General features: G+C 37.6%; 3 protein-coding genes across 3 annotated transcripts; all 3 read left to right on the plus strand.

Annotated features, from left to right (window-relative positions):
- The first annotated feature begins 2,635 nt into the window (after positions 1-2,635).
- On the plus strand, positions 2,636-5,114 carry LOC123528161 (uncharacterized). The gene is made up of 2 exons (XM_045307899.2): positions 2,636-2,838; positions 3,359-5,114. The coding sequence occupies exons 1-2, from the start codon at positions 2,667-2,669 to the stop codon at positions 3,925-3,927; spliced, it is 741 nt and encodes a 246-aa protein (XP_045163834.1). The 5' UTR covers positions 2,636-2,666; the 3' UTR covers positions 3,928-5,114.
- A 658-nt stretch (positions 5,115-5,772) lies between these two features.
- LOC128548129 (uncharacterized) lies at positions 5,773-8,145 on the plus strand. Its single transcript, XM_053522528.1, has one exon. It carries the CDS (start codon positions 5,773-5,775, stop codon positions 8,143-8,145), a length of 2,373 nt encoding a protein of 790 aa, XP_053378503.1.
- A 10,976-nt stretch (positions 8,146-19,121) lies between these two features.
- On the plus strand, positions 19,122-22,149 carry LOC123526649 (short-chain collagen C4-like). The gene is made up of 2 exons (XM_045305895.2): positions 19,122-19,152; positions 20,379-22,149. The coding sequence occupies exons 1-2, from the start codon at positions 19,122-19,124 to the stop codon at positions 20,945-20,947; spliced, it is 600 nt and encodes a 199-aa protein (XP_045161830.1). The 3' UTR covers positions 20,948-22,149.
- The last annotated feature ends 2,407 nt before the right edge of the window (positions 22,150-24,556 follow it).

The following is a 24,556-nucleotide window of genomic DNA, read 5'->3' on the forward strand; positions in this document are numbered from 1 at the left end:
TTTGACGTAGTGGCCTAGGTTTTGACCCCACATGACCCAGATTCAAAATCTCAGAGGCTTTATGATAACAAACATTCTGACCATGTTTTATGAAGATAGAATTAAAAATGTGCCCCCTGGAGTGTAAACAACCTCAAATCAAAGCATAAATGAAACCTCTATATGGCCTAAAGGGCCAATATAGAATATTTTTCCCCTTTCAGGGGCAGTTACTCTAGAACCCATGACGGAATCTAGCCGGTTTTCGAAAGGAACCGAGATATCGTTGTGACTAAAGTTGTAAGTGTAGTTAAAATCCAATGTAAAATGTCACTTCTATCGTGTTCGCAAGGTAAAATTAACAAATTCTGGCTCTTTCAGGGGTCAATCAGGGTCCGTAACTGCGGAACCTATGATTGGATCTGCCGGATTTAACATAGAATTCAAGATCTATTGTTGTTAAAGATATTTTGCAGGTTTGTATTAAATCAAACCATAAATGAAGTCTCTATATGGCTGCAAAAGCCAAAATAGCAACTTTTGGCACTTTAAGGGGCCATACCTCTAGAACCCATGATGGGATCTAGCCAGTGTTCGAAAGGATCCGAGATATTATGCCAATACAAGTTGTTTGCAAGTTTTATTAAAATTAATTGCAAAATGTGCTCTCTATTTTGTTTACAAGAAATTGTGGACGGACGGATGAAGGGCAATCACAAAAGCTCAACCTGTCATTACGTGACAGGTGAGCTAAAACTAGATTATAAAATGCGTAAAAAGATCCATTGGAAGCATAGAATGCAACCAAGCTGAATAATTGCAGATACTGTTTGACTGAGTCTGTTTGTGAGAGGTAATGAAATGTGCAACACCTCTCACGCCCCCTTGCACCGTCTAAAGTTTACAGAGCACCACAACCTTGTTTGATTAAAACATACTTCGTCTAAAGCGTTTCAGAAAGCCTATGGAGGAAGTGTAGAGAAACACATCATGATAAACTGCATATTAGCGGTCTCGGTATGTTGAGCCATTCCTTGATCGGTAATGTGACAGACAACACCCCCAACACTCATGCCTCTAACAACGCCATTAAGGTATTACGCTTTACAGGTTAATGTAACAGATACAATGATCCCAAAATGACCAGAAATATTTCACTCGAGGCAACTTTTGCGAGCAAAGCCTGCCAGCTACATTAAACTGCTGTTGTGAAAGATACATTATATTGACCCATTCTCCAATTACACAGACTGGCGTTATGATACATCATGTTATATTGGATGACGTTCTTTATCAAAAGCAGTCCGTGTTTTGCTGTAATAATGGATGCTATCTATCACTGGCAGTTCCGGGTAAATAGATCTTAATTAGAATTTTGTTTAAATTTAACATAATTTTATTTGCAATAATACTATCAATAAAATCATTATAATGATAGATGAACTTACATGGATATGTTCCCCGAGCTATTAATCTTAGGAGATAATTGACCCAGCATGATTCAAAATTTTACTTAAGTCCTAACATGAAATAATAGCCTTATTATTATTGCGTGTTTTAACATTTTACGCTTACACGATTAAATGATAAAATCCGTTTTGTGTCTGTGCTTGTGAAACAAAGGATGGATAAGAAATTTTGACAGAAGGAAGAAAAATAAATAAACATTGTAAAAAAGCAGTATACAATCTGGTCGTTTAAGCTAGTTGTTTAAACAAACATTGTTAAAGGACGCGTCTCGTTATAAATAATATTGGTTTTGCCAGTCTCAATAAATTAAGGACATTGAAATAACACTAGCTCTTTACATCAATATTTTGTACACTAAATATGTAAATCAATATAGTTCTTATTTTATTCGATGCACCTTTATTCACTACACCTCCGACAACCAGGAGCTTCCTACTACTCGGGAATATTCTTTCCCTATCTTTGTGAATCGAGTTCAACCCTTCTAGCGCTACTGCTGCATAATTAAATTTGCAGATATTGCAGTATTCCAGTAGACGTTAAATGGGGTGGGGTGGGGGTGGGAGATTCGTGGCCGAGTGTTATGGTCACTGATTTCAAATCACATGTCTCTCACCGATGTGGGTTCGAGCCTCCCTCGGTGCGTTGAATTCTTCATGTGAGGAAGCCATCCAGCTGGCTTACGGAAGGTCTGTGGTTCTACTCAGATACCTGCTCGTAATTAAAAAAAATGCTCGTAGGGGCACCTGGGGTCTTCCTCCACCATCAAAGCTGGAAAGTCGCCATATGACCTATACTTGTGTCGGTGTGACGTTAAACCCAACAAAAACAAAAAAAAAAACACGTTAAATTATAATATATACTGTGTTTGAATATTCTAGAAGATAATTAACGCGTATCTCTGAGGCATGTGTTGAAAAAATATGTTCAAACTCTAAAATCATCGACTTCAGTTACTTTAGTAGTTCTAATGACCTTGATACTACTATATCCATTGCTTGATCTTCAAAAACTTACAGTAAGAAGTATAAAGTGTGTATGATTCACACAATGTTTTCACGCCTTACATTTATAACTATTTCAGATTTATAAACATTGTATTTCAGTTTTGTATTAAATTTCATAAAAAATGTCTTATATGGCAAAGAACCTTTAATATGCGGAGAGCTGAACATTGACGCATATGTTGTGTAAAGAGATTTTTGAAACTAAGAAAAATGGCACGGAATTTGGTGTTCTTTATGATCGTTTTAGTATTTATTCCGAAAGTTGTAAGTGACTGTACTCAAAGCGGGACATGTTGTAATCAGAATGAATGCGAATACCATGTATTTCAGAAACTGGTTAAACTTGAAGAGAAAGTTGCATCACTTGCACAGGACATTGAAGGTGAGGTAAAATATTATAATTCATAATACATGATTATAACTACAGGCTAGTTTCTTTCAGGGAAAAAAATCGAACTTTAAATTTACATGTCTTGAACAAGCTTTGCTATTTGATAAAGACAGAAGAGCCATTATCAATGTAGTTCACTATTTATAAATCTTTTGTCACAAGCCTCTTCATGTTCAGTTTCGTCGATCAAAGCACTCCCTATTAGCGGTTAATATATAACCGCCTATACTGTACTTTCGTCAAAGCTAACTCTCCTGTTATGATGCTGAATTCAAGTTTATATGCAGTTTCTCTCCTTTTCTAAAAATATTTAAAGTTATTTAAAGTTCTACTAATGTAAAGGACCAATATTCCTTCATTATCTGTGGAAAATTATCTAATTTTTAAAAGTTAGTATACGTGTTGCTAATAAACACACCTGTAGCAATTGAAATTTTGGATCGCGTGGAGAATCTTTACAATTAACTTATTATCTGATATTGATTGCCATTTAATATTTATCCTATTGTAGATTCCCGTACATCAAAAGAGCAACGTTCCTCTGAAGGAGTAACCTATATACGATGGGGCCGAACAGCATGTCCAAGTCACGCAAGTCTTGTATATGATGGTTACATGGGTGGATCACATTACAGTCACAGTGGAGCGGCTACAAATGCCTTATGTTTAACCAAAGAACCAAAATGGGGACGATACACATCTAAAGTAGAATCAAGTGCATATGTCTATGGCGCCGAGTACGAAACATGGCTCTACAGTGCTTGGAATTATCTGCATGACCAAGATGTTCCATGTGTCGTTTGCTATGTACCTCGAAATGACATACTGATGGTTCCTGGAAGCAACATATGCCCAAATGAATACAAGCGAGAATATAGTGGTTATTTAATTGCTGGACGTGCAATTCACTCAGCTGCTAGCGAATACCTTTGCATGGATGTAAGTCCTGAAGCAAAGCCCGGAGGTGTAGAAAACCGCAGTGGATACACTTTACATTTTGTACAAGCAAAATGTGGTTCCCTTAACTGCCCACCATACGTGAACGGACGAGAACTCACATGCGCTGTATGCTCACGTTAAATGGCTGATTTGTCCTTAAACTATCACTGTATAGACATTGCACTCTATGGATACAATTTTGTCAGGCTCACTTAATATTTACTGAAAAAACCCTGATTTCATATAGCGTATGAATCATATAAGCTATTAAACTGCCTGTCATGCCACTCTTATAATTAGAACTAACAAGCGTTGTTTGCTCATAAATGCCGTCCTAAGTGGAATCAAAAAATAAACCTCTCTAGAATACCTTTCATCTGAACTGTTTACTACTGCATGATGGCATGTATCTCTATTTCTGTTATTATTGAAATTTACTGTTTTGATAACCATAACTTCCTAAATTCAATTTAATCATTTTAACTTTTATATCAGTTATCTGATCATGCTAACATGTAGCCAAATGCTTGCAAATCAATACAAAGATAAGTTAAATAAAGAAAGATTAAAATATGTTTCTGTGGAACGAAAATGTGATGACAACATACATATTTTATATATAAACACCAACTAAACAGATAAATCTACAGTTAAAATAAGTAACTATTTTATTGTGTTTACAAAGCTGTCACATTTCTATAACTTATGCCATTCTTTACTGTACGAAATGGAAGTGACCTATCTATGTGCAGCGTTTTTCTTAAGCATTTGATTGTAAACCTGATTTAGAGATAGTTCCTAAAATGCTAAATTAAATATAAGGATGTGAGTGGATATATATCATTTAACAGGTATCTTGCTTTCATCTTATTGTAATCATGTTGTTTAAACTTCTCTGAAACTTTTATTTAATTTCCATGTTGTTCCCTGTACAAATAAAAATACCTATGAAAACTTACAACAAACCTGTAATTTTTACTGAGAAGATTGATGTTTGATTGAAATGACTATTACTAAGGATTTAACTACGCAGATAGCTTATTGCATAACTGGTAAAATTCAGGTACATTAATAAACACCAGGTAGAATTTGTGTTGTGCCAATGATTGATCTCTTGCGCCATGACTACATGAATCATCAATGTCAAATTAACACTCTTTTAATTATCTTGTTTCATCTAGCATGTATAACTTAGAATGCAATGCTTTATGATTACAAATTATGGATATTGACACGTCTTTTTAAAAGTATGCAAGAGAAGTTCAGGGACATGTTCATAAATGTCATGTGTTCCGCTTTCACAAAAAGATAGACAGGTTATATGTGTCAATAAATTAAAAGACAGGGATACGACCGTGTATCACGTTCACTTATAAATAAATTTTCATTGCAAAATTGTAGACAACAGTGCGTTCAAAACGGTATGTAGAAACCTGCACATGTACTACAGTCATAATTAAATTTATGCCTTTGACATTTATTAAGACAACAATTGGCGTTGTCGCTTGTTCTTACCTGTATTTTTTTAAATTTAATTTTTGCTTGTGATATTGGCAATTTTTGATACCGCCATTTGTTCACGTGCACTTCGTGATAGTTTATTGTGGGTGATTTACTTACAATTTAAAATTTCATCCTCTTTCGATTTAGGAGGAAGGAGGATTTATGAAAATAATTTAGGTGACTGACACTTAAATTTACAGGCTGAAAATTTTCGGGACTGAAACTGTTTCGGGAAATCTCGATTGAAATATCTCGATTTAAAATCTCGATTGAAAAGCCTGTATTCTTCTGTATTTTTCTATTGCCTTTTTGAAAATTGTTTTGTTCCAGTAGGAAGATGAATATTGGCCGTATATCGGTGAATTTTGTGGACCCAGACGTCCTTGCTTGTTTTGTCCCGGGGATGGGCCCCCGACAGTCAAGCATTTGGCATGTTTCCGAAAAGATTTCGGAAATTTCACAAAAGAGGTCTTTTTGGCCTACATGGGCTCCAAGAACAGGTCGGTCATAGAGGAATTCTGTGACTTTGAGCCGAATCCCAATTTGCCAGGCCCAGAAAGGGAGGTGCTCCTGCCATCTGAGTTTGAGTCTTTTCACTCAAACTCAACATCAAGTTTACAAAATAAAGAAGGTGCCCATGATACACAACATGAGAAGGAAATTGATGAGTTTGAGGAATTTGTGAATTCAAAATATGAAGAGCATTGTTCTTCATCAGAATATTCATGTCCGCCAGGCCCAATTGGCCCTCCAGTAGGTTCTGTTGAAGAAAATATAGGTAATTCCTTCACCAATCAAGCTAACCAAAGTACTGACAATTCAGTACCGAAAAGTTATTCTTTTGAGAATAATTCTAGTCAGTTATTTCATAGTTGGTTCGGCCAGTCACCAAATGTTTCACACCCGGGTAGTACTCATGTTACTGAAATAAATCAATTAGCCCATACTAGCTCTTCTAGCAATGCTAATATTCCCGGCTTAGATCGGATTTCTGAATTATGTAGGCTTAGGAATGAACAAACTAATGCCCTTTTTTCAAATTCAAATGGGGGTGAGTTACAGGCTGATAGATCTGAATCAAAATATGGCCCCTATGAAAAGAAAAATGGTTCAAAACCACATGTAACAGTTGGCACAGTTTCAAGCACCCAGCCGTTTAAACCCCAGGGAAATCTGATGATCATAGAAAATACAAGCACCCCTTCGGTTAAGCCAGAACTGTCTATTCCGAAGGATAACTTTAAACCTCAGTCACATGATGACTTCAAACCCTTGTCACATGATGATTTGAAACCTCGTTCACACAGTGGTCATCAGGGCGATTTCAAGCCTTGGTCACATGACAATTCTTCAGGTGACTTCCAGAGTGAATTCAAACGCCGGTCACATGGTGATTTAAAGCCTCAGTTACACAGTGGTTATCAGGGCGATTTGAAGCCTTGGTCACATGGCAATTTTTCAGATGGCGCACAAAATGAGTTCAAACCTTTGTCACACGATGGTTTAAGACCCCTGTCACACAATGACATTTCAGATAAATTAAGGTCTCCGCTATTTGATATTAATCCTCAATTACGAAGTGACTCTCAATCGCAGCATACTCTTGCGCATGCCCAACTGAAAAATGTTCAGTTTTCTTATCAAAATTCGACAGTAGGTCAGGTTTCGAACCATAGTGCACAGCCTGTCTATACTACACCAAATAGTGCACAGCCAACTTACCTTGCGTCTCGCAATCAAAGGCCCACTAGTGTACATTTCGCGTACCCTGGCTCCAGTAATATGCAGGATAGTTCTGCTGATTCTAGAGGGATTTCAACTACAAGTATTTCTCATTATATTAATCCTACATTTCATTCCTCAATGCCACAGCCAGCGTATCATGCCTTTGCACAAACTATTCCTCAAACAGTCGTACAATCTTTTCCGGCTAATGTACCGGCAACGCACACTACGACTGCACTTCCGGGTTACCCGGCACCCGTCTTGTCTGCTCCGACTAATGTGCCGGCATCGCACACTACGACTGCACTTCCGGGTTACCCGGCACCCGTCTTGTCTGCTCCGACTAATGTGCCGGCATCGCACACTACGACTGCACTTCCGAGTTACCCGGCACCCGTCTTGTCTGCTCCAACTAATGTGCCGGCATCGCACACTACGACTGCACTTCCGGGACACCCGGCATCCGTCTGGTTAGCCTTGACTACTGTACCGTCACAATACCCAGCGGTTTCACAACCAGCTCCTTCTACTGTACAGCTACCGTACCCTACCACGGTACATTCAGGGTACCCAGTTGCCGTACCCCTAGCTCCTACGGTACCGCTAGGGTACCCTGTGACCACAACAGTGTGTTCAACAATTACAAGTATACCTTCAGGCTACCCAAGTGCTGCTCAGCAAGCTCATCTCTCTGCTCAGCAGCCGATTTCCACATCAGTGCCCCCGGGTTACCCGGGGACCGCACACTTAGCACCTCCCTATCCCGTCTCTGGGCACCATACTCTCTCCGGAATTACCCGACCAATGATCAATGCTCACTCATTACAGTCTGCCGTCACGCAGACTTCTTTTCTCCCCTATCCGCCATCAAATTTAAGTAGCGTCGCACCGGCAATAACACAATTGCCTTATCCGACATCGGTACATTCGGCGTTCCCAGCCAGTGTACATCCAGGGGGACCTCCCTCCATTTCGTCGGCATATCCGAGTACTATGCCATCAGTGTTACCAGTAACAACACAGTTGTCATTTCCGACACCGGTGCATTCGGTGTATCCAATGTACAGTCAGGAGGGTTTACCTCCAATCAGTCGATGTACCCAGCTACGCCATCTACATTACCTGTCGTAGCACCATTACCATATCCGGTGTCTGCGCTGGTGGGGTATCATACTCCGGTTCAAGCAGGAATTTTCCCCCCTGCTACTTCAATGCAACTTCCTATGGCCAATCCAGCGCCCTTTCGGAGTCAGAGCATGCCCCCTGGGGGAACACCACAAGTATCAGTTAATTATACAGCTTTTACATATACCTCAGAGTTACATAACTCTGGACCTAGATTTAGTGGTCCAAACCTAAGTACTCCTTCTAAATCTAAGTTTAAGTTGCCTAAACTGCCCGAGTTTGATGGCACATCCCTAGACTGGCGCTCCTTTTGCGAAAAATTTGAAAAAATCGCAAAGTTTGAAGGGTGGGATGATAATCAGTCTAAGTTTCAGTTTGAACTAAGTTTGAGTAAAAAGGCTAGTGAGTTTTACTCAAATCTCTCCAGCCGTAAATCCAGCCTTTCATTTCAAAATATTCTGACAGAGTTAGAACAAAGATTTGGTGACTCCACCCCTCCAGTGAGTTACCAGATAAGATTTCAGTCTGCGACTCAGTTCCCTGACGAGAGCATCGAGGATTGGGCCGACAGAGTATACAAATTAGCTCTGGAGGTATTCCCTGGCGCTGATGAGTTTTTTATTGAATCTCAAGCTGTGTCCCGATTTTGCTATGGCATGACCGATGTGAATATGGCCGAGAAAGTACTTGACCTTAACTTGACCTCAGTAAGGGCCTGCCTTAATAGGGTTAAAATATTACAGTATACCCACCTTGCTTTACAAGGAAAACCATCAGAAAACTCATATTCTCCTTCACGTAAACAGTCTCCTCATATCCGGCTACCCGGGAGGACTTACCGCGGCGATCCGATCGCCCACCCTTTCAGAGGACTCCAGAATCTAGTTCTATTGACCAAAGTGAGCCTTCCTTGCCCGAGCTCATGAAAAGTATGCTCAAGGTTCAAGAAATGGCCAAACAAAATTTTTTGAAGTTTCAGCAGTCCGCCAATCAACATCAAACAAAACTGTTGGATGCTGTGTTTTCTTTGAATGCTAAGATTGATAGGTCTCTTTCCCCAGCTAGGTCTAGCCCAAATAGATTTAGTCCCAGACTGGGAAGTCCCCGAAGGCTTAGTCTGGACCAAATCAAATGCTTCAACTGCGGGGTGCCACATTTAGTTAAAGATTGTCCTAAACCCAAATTACCCATGAAATGTTTCAACTGTAATGGAGATCATTTAAAGAAAGATTGCCCTGAGATCAAAAGAACTCCATCTCCATCCGACAGGAGAGTTACCTTTTAAGAGTCTCCTCAGTTAGTGAGAAGGATGTCTACTAGCCCTCAGTCTGATTCTTTGACTGAAAAGTCCTGCAATTTGAAGTTGGGTCCAACCCCCAACTTGAACCAAATGAGGTCCAGACATGCACTTCCGGTCTAGAGGAAACAAGAAACGTTAACATAAGGCATTTAAAATCTGCTTCAGTTTGTATGATTAAGATCAAAGTGGGTAATATAAATACTTTTGCTGTGGTGGACACCGCAGCAGAAGTAACGCTAATCTCGGACGCTTTCTACCATTCATTGAAGGTTCGCCCGCCTGTCTTAAGTAAGGTAAACTTATTGACAGCAGGGAGGGATATGCCCATTCAAGGCCTTGTAGTAGTCCCCGTTACCCTCCGATTAGGTAACAAGTATTATCATGAGAATGTGTATGTCGCCCCAATTTCAGATACAATGTTGTCATCTACTGACCATGACTAGTAAGGCCACCTAAATTTGAGATACTAGAACCAATCATTCTCCGAAAAATGAACGAAATATAATTTTCAATCGAAGGTCACTATGACCTCAACCTTTGACCCACCAACCACCAACCTTTATATCACTAGGGTCCATCTTATGACCATGACCAATGTGCAAAGTGTGATGATCATAGGCTAATGCCATTCTCGTACCCCAGAGCGCAAATCAACTTGATATTACGGACTGCGCGTACGGCCGTTTGTCTGGGACTTTGACAAACCACTGATGTATGAGGATGAGGCTAATGCAAGCTCGACTACATTAAAATTGAGCCGTCATGAGAAATAAGCCTTTGGAGGTGTTTGCGACATGCATAGATCCTGCACACAACCACGCAGTCTGATCTGTATCTATGCTTTTCGGCTACCGCAATATAGGTCTTAGCTACATCAACGGAAAGCATAGACCCTGCCGAGGTCCAATGACTGTCAAAGGTCAAGGTTGTGGTGACCCTATGTTGAAAAATGATTGAAACGCCTTTCGTCTGGGATCTTTCAACTTGGCAAGCTTATTTGTCATTGTCAGTAGATGACCTACATTGATTTGCGATCACTTGGTCAAAGGAAAACAAAGTGTGAACTCAGACGGCACATAAAAGAGAAACTTAACCCCCTTTTTTCGTACGCGGGATTCAGGCCATTTTTAAAGCGGTATTCGGAACTCAGAGGTCCTTGTCCGGGACTCGCTTTTTTTTTCGTAAAACGTATTCCAGATTTACTTTTGTAGAAAAATATTATTTTGAACAGACGAAAATGTCCGGGTTTGGATGAAAAATGCCAAAAAAGACAATTTCGGCCCTAAACAATTAATAAAACGCATTTAGAACGTGTCTGAGAGAAACTGTGCCGATGTTTACACTTTTAAGCCCCGTTTACATGCCACATTAGGTACCCGGTACTTTTGGACTATTGGAGCAAAAATTTGATACCGGTATCTAATTTTAATCCCTTGGGTGTTCACATGCATTTTAAGAAATAGGACTATAAGAGCAAATATTTGAAAATTTTAAGGATTCAGAATTGACAGGTTTTTTCAAGTTCAACGAATCATAGGTTTCTACATTGTCTCCATATAATTATGATAGAAATTTGATACCGGTACTTTTTTGGGACGCGTTTACATGACGAAAAAAGTACCCGATATCAAATAAAGTACCCGGTATCAAATCATTTGCACCATGTCTGAGCTGGAGTAGGAAAGTACCCCTGTATCAAAGGGCTCGACCTGCTTTGTATGCACATTGTGCCTGTTTTTTACTGAAATTTTAATTTTCACTATATTGTAAAGCAACTAGATTAATTATAACCTTGGAACATCTGCTGTGCCGACGGAACGTCAAGAACGTCGTCGGTGAACCGTGTGACATCAGGATATCACAATAAGTCGAAAACGTCAGAAAAATGGACAAAATCGGTATTTCAATCGCTAATTTGAAGGTGTTTCTCTACGTCGCCTACGACGAAATTTACATAAAGTATGTAATATTACTAAATATTTAATCTATTAAAATTTCATTGTGGGCGAAACGTGGAAAAGCTTTCGATTTTTTGAAAAATGTATAATATTCTGTAGGAAATATCTCGGTGTTCATTCCCATGCGCGGGAATTCATAAATAACGCATGATTTGCACGATCATTTTTGGCGTCGAATCGGCAATTAAAGACCATGTACATTTCATTCATGTCTTGAATTATGTTAAATGTCTTAAATTATAACTGTTTTGACGGCAATTACATGTGTTTATCTGTATCTATGCAGGCTCAACAAACAGACATACGGGCATATAGTAGAAAAATGTTTTAGTATTATTGGTGCAGCAAGTGTGTAAATCTCGCTATTTGTTCATTCCGATCTATGCTATTAATTGAAACAAAGCTGCACAAGCTGTTTACAACTACGGCATAACTCATAATAAGTAAGTACAATAGCGGCTCACAAGGAAAATAGTTTTCTCTCTCGCGCGCACACACATGCGCTCGCTCGCTTTCCATATCGCATACACGTTTAATCAATGTACTTTGTGTCACATAAATATATGTATATATATATATATGGCGGGTAAATAACGTCGACGTAGCATATGCGCGAATTCGACGTCGCGAACAATATTCAGTGTCTTTGTTCTAAATGTCGTTGTACGTAACTGGTATGTTTGAAGTTAAAAAAGATACCATATTCTGAATCAGAAAAAGTTGCAGATTTTCCACATATTAATTTTATTGCGGTTTGGGAACAGGCGAAAATCGACCATAAACGGGTCGAGCCCTTTGATACCCCCCTCTGCGCCGTTTACATGCCAAGAAATTTGCTCTTTTGCTCTAATAGTCCAAAAGTACCGGGTATCAAATGTGGCATGTAAACGGGGCTTTAAACAATATGCTGGTTATGGTTGGACATTATTATCTCCTTTAGTTGTAAATTTGTCACTGCAAACATAGCTTTTGATCAAGAGTATACTTCCCGAGGTATATTGGACCATTTCAAAGCAAAACCTGTGCTATGTGCTATAAGTATGCCGGACACTCATTTTATATCACTGGTTGTTTGTTAAATCGTATTACGGATTCGCCCTAAAAAGTAGGTGGTATTTCGGATTCACTAATCTACTTCCGATATGCATGCATAATAGACTACAAGCCCCCGGGGCTTCTAGTCTATTATGCATGAATATCGGACGTAGATTTTAATGCACGCACATCATCCATGTCGAATTTCATTCACGATATACGTATATAAAAGTAAAAAAAAGCTATTGTTCTAATGAAAAAGTTTATTATGTCAGATGACTTTAAATTTAATAAGGAAATATTCACTGCTATAAATATTGTTTCATCTTTGGCAGTGCATGATGACATGATGTATTGCGTGACATCCTAACTAAGCAGACACTAAGAAAGCCGTGTACTTATTAGAAGAATTTTACACTAACAAAGAAACGACATGTGGATCGCATGTCACATCACATGTCACTTAACGTCGCGTCACGTATCAATCCACTCGTTTCTCGAGCTGTTTGGGAATATTTTGGAATATATCATTTGTTTCTGTAGAATTTCAAAAGGGTAGTCGTTATTCTACGACGGTCAATTTCGTTTTGCATCGTTATGATGTTATGGCGTCATAATGCATGTATTAAGACATGGAAGTCTTAAAGTTATGATTGTGGGTCACCTACGAGTATTTGATAGCATAATGACCGGGGTCACTTTTTCTATAGAATAATGACCGGGAGACACTTTTTCTATAGAATAATGGCTGGGAGTCACTGTTTCTATAGAATAATGACCGGGGAGTCACTTTGTCTATAGAATAATGACCGGGGAGTCACTTTTTATATAGAATAATGACCGGGTGGTCTTTATTCTATGAGGTCGAATACTTCCTTACAGCGGAAAAACTGGCACACGACAGTGCTTTGATGTATGAGGGACTATTTAGAAGGTCGTGGACAAGTTTTGTAAAATTAAAACTACTTGTTCGATTAGAATAATTTTCCGCTAGGTGAACACTAACCACAAAGCAACACAAATGTATAGTTTCATATCGATAGGTCTAAAAATAAATAAAGATGATATAAAGATTTTAAATGTACTACAGACCTCTAAGCGCCGCAGGTCAGAAATGACGTTTAGTTTTTGACGTCGGTCAGCATCTGCGTACGAATCCAAGAATTAAATTGTCATTATGGTCATAAGTAACAACTTGTGTTGTACTGTTTTGTTTATACAATGTTTTGCACATGCAATCTCATATTCACAGATGTAGCTTTCATTAAAATAATTACTAATTTAAATGTAATTAGGCAAAGTTGAGATGTACATGTCCTATTTTTCATGCATGTCAATGACAGGCCCTTGTTGTGGGGCAATTATTCACCTTCATTGATAGGTCTAGTTTCAATGTTTTTCAGGTAACAAGGTTATCGTAGTGATCACAGATTATTTCACCAAATGGGTAGAAGCAGAGCCAATCCCAGATAAGTCCGCGGAACAAGTGCTGAGGGTATTTACGAAGTTTATAACGACCCATGGATGTCCCAGTGTTTTAATCACAGATCAAGGGAGGGAATTCTGCAACCAGTTAAACGATCAGCTGTGCAAGCAATTTGGAATAGAACACAGAATAGCGTCTTCGTATCACCCGCAGACTGGTGGTCATACCGAGAGGTTCAATAGGACTTTATGCAACATGCTAGTCTACTTCGTTGATTCGGCGCAAAATGATTGGGACATGAAGTTGCCTTATGTATTATTTGCGTACAGGACGTCCAAACATTTATCAACAAAACAAACACCCTTTTATCTTGTTTTCGGAAGGCAGGCTCGTCTACCAGTGGAACTAAATGTACCACAGTCAGAGGGTGACAATGACGACTATGACATGTTACTCCAACAAAGATGCGAGTCTTTTGTAGAGCTGTCGTGTAACAGAGAAGTGGCATCAATGAACATTAAAACATCGCTGTCAAAACAGAAAAAATACTATGACGCTGCAGTACATTCGGAAGATGAAGTGTTTAAAGTTGGGGACCAGGTCCTAGTGCATAATACTAGAAAGGCCACTCGCAAAGGTGGAAAACTTGACGTAAAGTAGAAAGGGCCGTATCACATCACAAAAGCAAGCGGAAAAGGAACATATTTCCTTCAAGGACTGAAGACGTCTGTAAGTGGAAACAGGCTTGCGATTTACAAGATTGAGGAGGATGACTCTAGTGAGAAAGACACAAAAGAACATTGTCAAAAAGACTTTGTTGCAGAGCCGAAAGAAGAAAAGAAAGAACATGTCAAGAAAGGCCGCGAGTGTAAAGCGGAAAATATAGAAAGTAATGATGTCCGTCATCTCCCTTTAAAGAAAAGAAAGACATTACATCAAGAGGGTACAGCATCTGCATCTGCATCTACACCAGAACCGTTTATGGTTAAACCAGTAAACAAGGACTGGCAGGAACAGGTGGCCAGCGTATTTAAGTCAAAACTAAAAAACTCGTACGTTATTGGGCCTGATAGGTTTGTCCGACGTGACGTACGGCCCACTCGTACAGTCAACATGCGTGGCGACGGTAATTGCCTCTTTAGAACGTTTAGCTACCTCGTTTTTGGTGTACAGACATATCATAGCTTAATCAGGCAAGCAATAGTTATATATATGAAAGAAAATGAGAATGTGATGAAAGGTGTCCTGCCTGATCCAGTTGATCGCTATCTTGACAACTCAGTGATGGCAAACAGTGACACGTGGGGGACAGAGGTAGAAATATTTGCGTTTGCAACACTAACTCGAACCACCATTTATGTTTATTCAAAATACGGTGGTGATAGGTGGCGCTGGTTAGAATATAAACGATTAACGAATGATGATACAAACGACAGGGCTATGTTCATCCAAAACACAAGTGATCACTTTGTTCCTGTTCTAGATGTAGATGGCGAGGAATTTTCAAGACGTCCATATGTGAGAATTCGGAATCACCCATTAATTACAGAGGAGATTTTGGATGGGGCGTTAGTGAATAGCCATGAGGACGAAACCCTTCTGCGGAAAAGAGACAAATGTGTCACTTATGTCTATGTGAAACCGTTTACGAACGTGAAGTATGACGTCGACGGATTGCGAGGGCTATCCGAGGAGGTGGATGCCAATATCTATAATCTCGTTTGTGACTGGGGAGATGTTGAAAATAAACTCAACTAGTACTAAATGTACTCGTATACTAGTATATATAAACATTAAACAAGAAGAAACGGTGAAAACAGCAGCGTTTTTGTGCTTCTTTCACAATATAATATGTTCATGTCCTTGTTCATGACTGTTCACATTAAAGATTACTTTTTGATACATGTATAAGTTTAAGCGTACACGATTAGTGCAACAAGTTCAAGCTTTCGCGTCGTGTGTTATATAAGAGTTTCTCATATTATTCGCATATTACATTGTAACCAGTTTGAGTTCTACATAATAAATAGTTCTGCTGTTGCCCACGGACGTATTCATCATCGTACTATTTATTCAAATAAACAAAATGTTTGACGAAAAGGGTTCTTTTATCAGTCCCGATTGTATGTAGCAGTGGTTATTTTCGCCATAAGACTATGTATGTATACATAAATCGCACAGAAAGTACACTGCACGTCAACTCTTACAAGTAATTACATTCATGAGGTTTTACGGATAACAGCGAACATCATAATAAGCCATTCATCATTAGAATCCTGCATTTTCGACTTATTTTGGTTTTGTAACATAACGTCAAGGAAGGCATTTCGACTGCCTATACGTTATTTGAAGAAGTGTGCTCTGTGACGTTATGTTATTGGACCAAATGAACTGAAATTAGCCGAAAATTCACGATTTAAACGATTAATGGTTTACCTTAACTGGTCTTTTTGAGTTCATGTACAATAGGTGAAGGAGGTATCGCTTCAAAAATATTACAAAAGGGTTCAAATGCCAAATTTGGGTTTTCCGTTTTGTTTCCATGGTACATAGAGCTATTCACGATTTGATAGAATCCGGAAGAGGATCATGCATTTGCAAAAGGTCGCATTTCGTTTATACACGAATCAAACCCGGACGAAATACTACTCAATACTTACGTTTACACAGGGACAGATTATATACAGTTTGTATAAATGATAGGTATATTGGAATGCAACAAGTAGTGTAGCACATGGGGAATGGGTGATATCACGTGATTTTTTACCGATATGTGAGTGGTTTATCTCATTTATGGAACGCCGTTTTCGCAATATAGCTGGCGAGCTATATGATATATAGAGAAATTCCTCATTCATTATTTCATATAATTTATTCAAACTTGCAGCAATGATCAATATTGATACTTAGTTGTGCATAAGAGATTTTTAAATGCTCTTTAATTTCCTGGATTATGGTTCTGTGTTGTTTTACTCTATGTCAACGGCATGAATCACATTTGTGACGGCTCTAGTAAAGTGTTTCAATAGTCAATGAATGTGACCAGTTGAGATAAAAGCTATGTTATACATAAAAGGGAAATATAGTTATTTTACTCAAAACAATGACTTTCAGAATTAAGAAATACCAAAGAGCTATAAAAATAAATTTAGATTAGATTAAAAATAGATTATCTCCTATGCGATACTGTGTATTTCATACTTATTTGGAAATGTATATTTCATAGATCTACTTGTAAAATACGTAGAATGGAGTAATATTTCCAACATTAAAGCGTAATGGTACGATAAAAAAAACAAGCTCGCTTTTCATCCATAAATTACTTTTTAGACTGTGCATGGTCACACAAACATCAATAACAATTTCTGGTCTGTTTAACTTCTGGCCGCAGGAAATCTTTCGACTTGTCTTACTTCTTTGAACGTTAAAAAGAACGAATAACACTTTGGAAAAAATCTCCACAACAACAAGCCGTACGCGCAGTCCGTTGAGATCATTATGTTCGAAGTCACTTTGATCGCATGACGTCCTGGGAGTTACTACGCAGATGAATGTAGTTCGGTGTAATTCTGAGCATTAATCTCTGTGAGCATGTCAGTTTAGATGCTTGAATGTTTAACCACTTGTGCCATTGCCCTCGTGGTCAAATGTCTGCGCATCTGAACTTTTAACCGTTAATATTTAACATGTATAAGACGATAAACTACGTGAAGACCTTGATTATGTGTTTAGTAACGTCAAATGTCAAGTTATTGTCAAGCAACGTTAGTATCATCACAAGCCGAAACTCTGCCAAATTTGTGGATGACGTTCGTGCAAATTCTAACATAATCTGATTTACAGGTAAATTAAACAAAGAAAAAACCAACCGTTGTAAAATCTGCAGAAAAACAACAGTTGGACGCACGCTCTTTAACGTTACTAAGCCGACGAATCTGGTGCAGCGTTTATTTGTTTGTAGTATCTACATGTGTATATACATGTATATTATCATGTAAAAATAAAGATAATCCAGACTGTCGCGTGGATTATCATCTGATGTACGACAGTTCAGAGTCCTAATGCCTAGGATAGCTAGCAACTGAACAACAGAAGCGATGGGATGAATGAAGTTATTTATAAATTGGCCAGGCGTTTCAGGTTTTGTCTGAAGTACGACGACGGCACTCAACGGACAACCACCTATCGCACTAAATAGCTCCCGATCATGCTCTTTGCTCGGTTGAACTACATCTGTTTACTTTTGTACTGAATGCTACATTTTTCTCTTCAACTCAGAGTGGCAGTAATAATTAGTGTGCTGCTTCTGTAGAATTTCGACCGGGGAGTCGTTATAATTCATTTAACTTCACGTGGTTAAGTCATAATATTGTGATATGGAAGTCGTAGTACTTTGATCGGGGGTCACATTTTCTATAAAATAATGACCAGGGGTCACTTTTTCTATAATATAATGACTGGGGATCACTTTTGTTATAGAATAATGACCGGGGTCACTTTTTCTATAGAATAATGACCGGGGCTCGTTTTTTTTATGGGAGTCAATATTCTTCGTGAGGTTCAGTTTACTTCACGTGGGGGAGTCATAGTACTATGATCTGGACGTCATAATACTATGATCGGGGGTGGGGGGGGGGGGGTCATTATTCTATGGGGGTCGAAATACTTCACCGGCACGAAAAGACCGCTATTGCTTTTTTGGTACATTTGATTCGCATTTATTTCAGTATAATTCATTCATTAACAGGTAACTTTTCTGCAATCGAAATTTGCATATTTTGGATCAAACTATTTGTTTAGATGACGGGTTAAACAGTCTGCTAAGATTTTTAATAGAGTTGTTTCATTTAAATAAACAAGTTTAACATCGTTGGTCAAGAAGAAAAGTGTTTTAATTCATTGTAAGCGGAGAACATGCGTTTTCCTTAAACATTATAGGTAATTTTAACATGTTTAAAAAGTTGAAATTCTCACTCTATTTTACGCAATATTCTCCTAATTGCTTCATTGTGAAGATATCGTTCTACTGACATATCTAGTAATGCGTTTACTATCATTCTTTCTTATAACTTGTCGTTTTAACATTTGTATTATATTTTATTAAAAGTTTTACATGTACTGCAACCTTGTACTTTGCTATATATATTGCGCAAACACGTCTTGAGTGCCGCATATCTCAAGAAGATGTCGGGTGCGCTTGTTTGGTATATAGTTTTCTCGCTAGTAGGATTTACTTGCCTAGCTGAAATTGATTGTATCGAACATGGAAGTTGCTGTAATCGATATGAATGCGAGTATAGTGTTTTAAGAAACTGATAAAACTTGAAGAGAAAGTTACATCTTTAACAAAGGAAATAGGTAAGATTATGATATTTTCACGTTATTTGTACTATTGAAGTTCGTGACATACGAACTTCATACACACACAATGCTCAATTAAAAAAAAAAACAGTTATCAGTTACATAGCAGTTTCCTTTTAGGTTTTGTAAAACCTGTATATTTTAGCGGACATGTATACATTTTGTTGTAAATAATTGTAATTGTCTTATAAGGTTAGAACATTATACAATATTTTCCAAGGTTTCTTGCTTCAAATGAAACCTAACATTCGGTTTTAATTGCATACATTTTTTGTCTGCCATTCTTCAAGAAACATTCAGACGCTAGATGGTTCAGTGGAAATATGCTATCAATGGGTCCAGGGTTTGAATTAAGACATTTCTAAGATGCTCTTTTGTATCTCCCCCATACTAAGAGGTCAGTTTCAGGTCTTGTTCCTCAGAGGAAATACGGCTTCGCGTATATCTTTGCTACGCATCAGGAACGTTAAAGAACCAGACTGTTTATTTGCGAAAGCCAGGCTAAGTTAGCCGGACATACCCATATCAAATAGATCTCTGGCTGTCTTTGTATATAAAACCAAAGTGTTCATCATAAACAAGACGAGATTTAAAACTGAAATAATAATATTATATATATATATAATAGTTAACGACAGTTCCAACCATCTTAAAATAAAGTAGCTTCTCGAGAATTTTTTGTTTTAAATTTTATCTAAGGATACCAACTTGTTACACAACCTCACTATTTCATTTTATGCTAACAAATAAAATACTGTATTATATCAGTTAAATATTTTTATATCTCATCACTCACACTGTGAAAATATGAAATCTATATTTTCACACTGTGAGAGATATAGCTCCGCGCCCCCAAACATAAAATAAAATGGAACTTTATGTTGTGTGCGTCTTTCGAACGTCATAACACGTCTGACGTCATGTCTGTTTTCGCGCGTCTGTTTCCGGCGCTGAGATTAAAAACTGTTGCAAAATGCACATCTCAACGTATTTGAGCATAAAATTAAAAGAAAATGTGTTTGTTTTTCGTGAATATTGAATATATCTCACCCCGAAGTGAGAAAATGCGCTCGTGAAAATATTTGAAATTTTCTTACTTCTCGGTGAGATATATTCCATATTCATTCAAAACAAACAAATATCCTCTATATGTTTTCAGCATATTGTAGATCACAAGAGCATGGTTCCTTAAACAGTGCCACTTATATCCGATGGGGCCGAACGTCATGTCCAAGCGGCGCCAGTGTAGTTTACGATGGGTATGTTGGGGGATCGTATTATAGTCACAGTGGCGCGGCTGTAAACGCTCTATGTTTAACGAAGGAACCTCGATGGGGACGATATACATCTAAGGTGGAATCAACCGCCTATATTTATGGTGCTGAGTACGAAACATCATATTATAGCACATGGGCCTATCTGCATGATCATGATACTCCGTGTGTTGTTTGCAATGTACCTCGCAATGACGTGTTGATGGTTCCCGGAAGCAACATCTGTCCAAACGGATATAAACGGGAGTACACTGGCTATTTAATGACAGGACGTTACAGTCATTTGGCCGCTAGCAAATATATTTGCATGGATGGTAAACCGGAAACAAAACTTGGTGGTCAACAAAACCAAAATGGATATCTTTTTTATTTTGTGCAGGCAAGATGTGGTTCTCTTAACTGTCCACCGTACGTAAACGGAAGGGAACTCACGTGTGTGGTGTGCTCACGTTAGCCGACTGATGCTGTATACAAAATTGATAAGCGTGAAACGTGGTACCACAAATCATAACTGACATTGTGCTAGAAATATTCCTCGCATAATGCATACGATTCTAATTATTTATGATACAGTGAAGTTTAATTGTTAAAACCGGTACGGACAGTCAGAAATAAGAGGTAATAAAAGCAAAGACGCAGTACACATTTTAACCAAACGTTATGAGAATATTGCACGGATCATCTTTTAATGCACTTTAATCACAACAATATATATTATATTGATTAAACTAGTTTTGTATATAATTTTAGTTGTAATATAAATTTGGTAATTCGTATATAAAGAACATTCCTTTCATCAAAACTTCCTATTGGAGTTCGTACATGTTTAGCAAATCTATTGCCTTGGCATGTAGAGTAAGTAAATAGTCTATGTTTAAATCAGAACGTTTTGGGGGAGTTAATGTAATACTCTTAACTGTATATCAGTTCACAAAATGTTGAATAAAGCAGCTATCATAAATATAATATCATTCTAGTAAGTTTGTACATGTTATTACAAGTGCTCTTATAATTGGTTTTAGTAACTGACACGTGCTGTACTACCTAAATAAACTCTTATTATTTATAAATGGTTATAACTAATTTTTATTTCACTGTGGTAAATCTTGTTAGAGAACACTTGTCTGTATTTTGCGTGACAAAGCAAATAGCAATAAAAGAAGAAACGATTTTTACTGGTAACAAAGTGCACACTGCTAGCATTTTCATAATCAAATAAATGAATCATGTAGAACTCAGACTATTTTATCTGAGGACACAACTTTAAGTAGACTTTGTTAATGAAAAGTATCTTTTGTATTATATCATGTATATAGAGGTAATATTTAAACAACTTCTAGACTATTTGCGGATAGTATCTGACGTGCGTGTCTCTACAGTCACGTCTACTATTGATAAATATTATTCCTTGTGTATTCAGTTTAATTTTTTCATTGGATCTCATTTTTAAACTCATCACAAATTACAGATGTTTAAACATTCAAGGCAGTATCATATCAATGCATGGTTTTAGTTCATAACTGAACTATACACTTTAGGCAGAATGAAAAAATTATCAAATTTCTTAATCTAAACTTGTTTTGATTTAAAAGCAAACTTCGGAAAGTACTGGGCAATCTTACGAATGTTCTTAACATAAATGAGACATTTATCTTGTTTCTGATAACTTATTATTCTGATATAAGTCTCACGTCCATGATAGTAATTCGGTCAGGTAATTACTATTACAACCATGTTTCTTTACACTCATATTGAGTAGCAACTTCTTTCAATTTATTTTATTCTGTTGTTAATAAAATTAAGAATTTACGCCGCGAGTTTTTTGCAGCTACCACATCAAGACCATCCGTTCTTCGTGCAAATGATCTTTAAAACTATTTTCTGACAAACTTGTCCAATTTTCCGCCAAACTACAGCAAATTCATTCCAAGTCATTGATAATTATTCCAAATTCTAAAATGACCTTTAAATCTATGCTTTGACCTTATTCCTTTTTATTATAAGCCTCAGAGATAATGGATATCATAGTTTCAAAATGATAAAACATGGAATAGATTAATCTTCGTTTATATCGATGGACGTGTTTCCTGTGAAAAAGTGGAAGCATATGAAACTATATAGAATACATGTTTTATCATCTATCTTTAAACATACTATGTTTTTGAAAAAAACATCTACAGTTATGACCAATAACGTCATATATTTCATATGATCAAACCACAAGAAACAATCTGGGGTCGGGAAGATTCTGTATTGGAATAAAGTATCGATATGGTTACTGGAATACAAATGTAGTTGTACAAATTTCGGAACACTCAGCATTGATTTAGAAAACAAACCCATTTGATCTTGTCAATTATGCAATCTGATCTGAAAGATTAGAATTAGATTAGTTTCTCAGAAAATCATAGAACATGTTTAGACCTGAAAAGTGTCATCTGATATACTAAAAATTAACATGTGTGTTCTTCGAGGGTCACTTCCTAGCAGGTGTTGGTCGAGTATTTGGTGTCAGTACTCAAGAATTCAAGTATTATTCCAGAACTAGACAACTTGGTAAATATTACATTGTATTATGATTACTAAGTATCAAAAACAATCCCTCTTTAACACTGTGAATTACAGCAGTAACAAGGATTCCAGCCTATTTTCGGACACCTAAAAATGACCAGAATTACAGTATTCAACATATTTCACCGTTCTTCGTCAGCAGATGAGGCATTGATAGCTATATCTGATTTCATAGTGTATCTCATAATGATTTTGACGATGGCATTAGGTGACAAAATCTTGACGGCTGTATTTAAGCATCAAACGAAGAGTGCTTGGAAGTACAGAGCACCACGAACACAGACACAGAGCCACGCATTTGCAAAGTAGGCCCACAACAAAAAGAAGCTGTAACGGAAAAATATTATAGACAGGTTGCTTCAACTAGTACATTTTAATTTTATGCAAAATATAGAAGGCTGGAGGGGGTGGGGGAAGGGGTGAGAGGGGTAGGGACTTAACAATACATGTTCCAATCTTGTACTGTGTTCCTTGTTTAGACGTATGACGGCTATGTAATCCCAGTAATCATAAGTATTTTAGGAGTACCACAATATAGATTCGCCTTTGATGATGAATGTTTATACAAAAAATGGTTACAAGCATATTTACTTCGGTCCATTTTACAATAAGCTGTATTTTCAACTTCCACGAAGATAAATCAATTACAATTTAAGTTCGATTGATTATTTTTCACAAAGTAAAATGTGTCATTTCAATAGAAAATAAATGCAGTTATTCATGCTTAGATGTACTTCGCTTTTATATGATTTAATTTGTAATTTTACTTTTAAAATTTTGCTCTAGTGTGATACTATATAATAAACAGTTTTAGTTTGATCAGCTTTTTGCAGTCATACATTTCACATTAACATGAATTGCCTAGTCATAAATTTCCGTTCTTATAAATTTAAACATACCGCCGATTCGGTAATAAATAAAAGAAAACTAATAAGGAATGAGATAATAATCGAAACCAGTGAAATCCAGCTATAAAATACATGCAATTCATAAGATAATATACAGACTTTTTCTGGAGATGCAAGTCCGTCACGATTATTCACTACAAAATGATTACAATCATATTCTTTCACTCCTACCCTTAATGCAGCAAGCCAACTATTGATCTACCGCCCCGGTAGGCTAGTGGTAGAGCGACCGCTTCGGGTACAAGAGGTCGTTGTTTCGATCCCCGGCCGCGTCATACCAAAGACGTAAAAATGGTACTACATGTAGTACCTTCCTCGCTTGGCGCTTAGCATTTTGAGGTTAATGCTAGGATTGGTCAGCCTGGTATCAGGTTGGGTATCATGTCACTTGTCTGCTGAAAAAGACGTTAAACCCGAATACACACAGCTTTTTATCTGTCGTTATACTTTGAATATGTACGTACTGCTAAAACAATATTGCTGGCAAAGGCGGAGGGGTATTGTTTCGGCGTTGTCTGCCGGCTGTTCGTCCGTGCATCCTTCTGTCCGTCTGCCTGCCGAAAATTGAAAATGCTTATAATTCA

The sequence above is a fragment of the Mercenaria mercenaria genome, chromosome 14, assembly GCF_021730395.1.
Source record: "Mercenaria mercenaria strain notata chromosome 14, MADL_Memer_1, whole genome shotgun sequence".
Taxonomy (NCBI): Eukaryota; Metazoa; Mollusca; class Bivalvia; order Venerida; family Veneridae; genus Mercenaria; species Mercenaria mercenaria.

What these genes read in the sequence shown, in the direction of transcription:
- LOC123528161 (XM_045307899.2), top strand. Translation starts at nt 2,667, where the DNA reads ATGGCACGGAATTTGGTGTTCTTTATGATCGTTTTAGTATTTATTCCG. An exon ending in ACTTGCACAGGACATTGAAG is followed by an intron (nt 2,839 to 3,358) that starts GTGAGGTAAAAT and finishes ATCCTATTGTAG; the next exon opens with ATTCCCGTACATCAAAAGAG.
- LOC128548129 (XM_053522528.1), top strand. Translation starts at nt 5,773, where the DNA reads ATGGGCTCCAAGAACAGGTCGGTCATAGAGGAATTCTGTGACTTTGAG.
- LOC123526649 (XM_045305895.2), top strand. Translation starts at nt 19,122, where the DNA reads ATGGAAGTTGCTGTAATCGATATGAATGCGA. An exon ending in TGTAATCGATATGAATGCGA is followed by an intron (nt 19,153 to 20,378) that starts GTATAGTGTTTT and finishes ATATGTTTTCAG; the next exon opens with CATATTGTAGATCACAAGAG.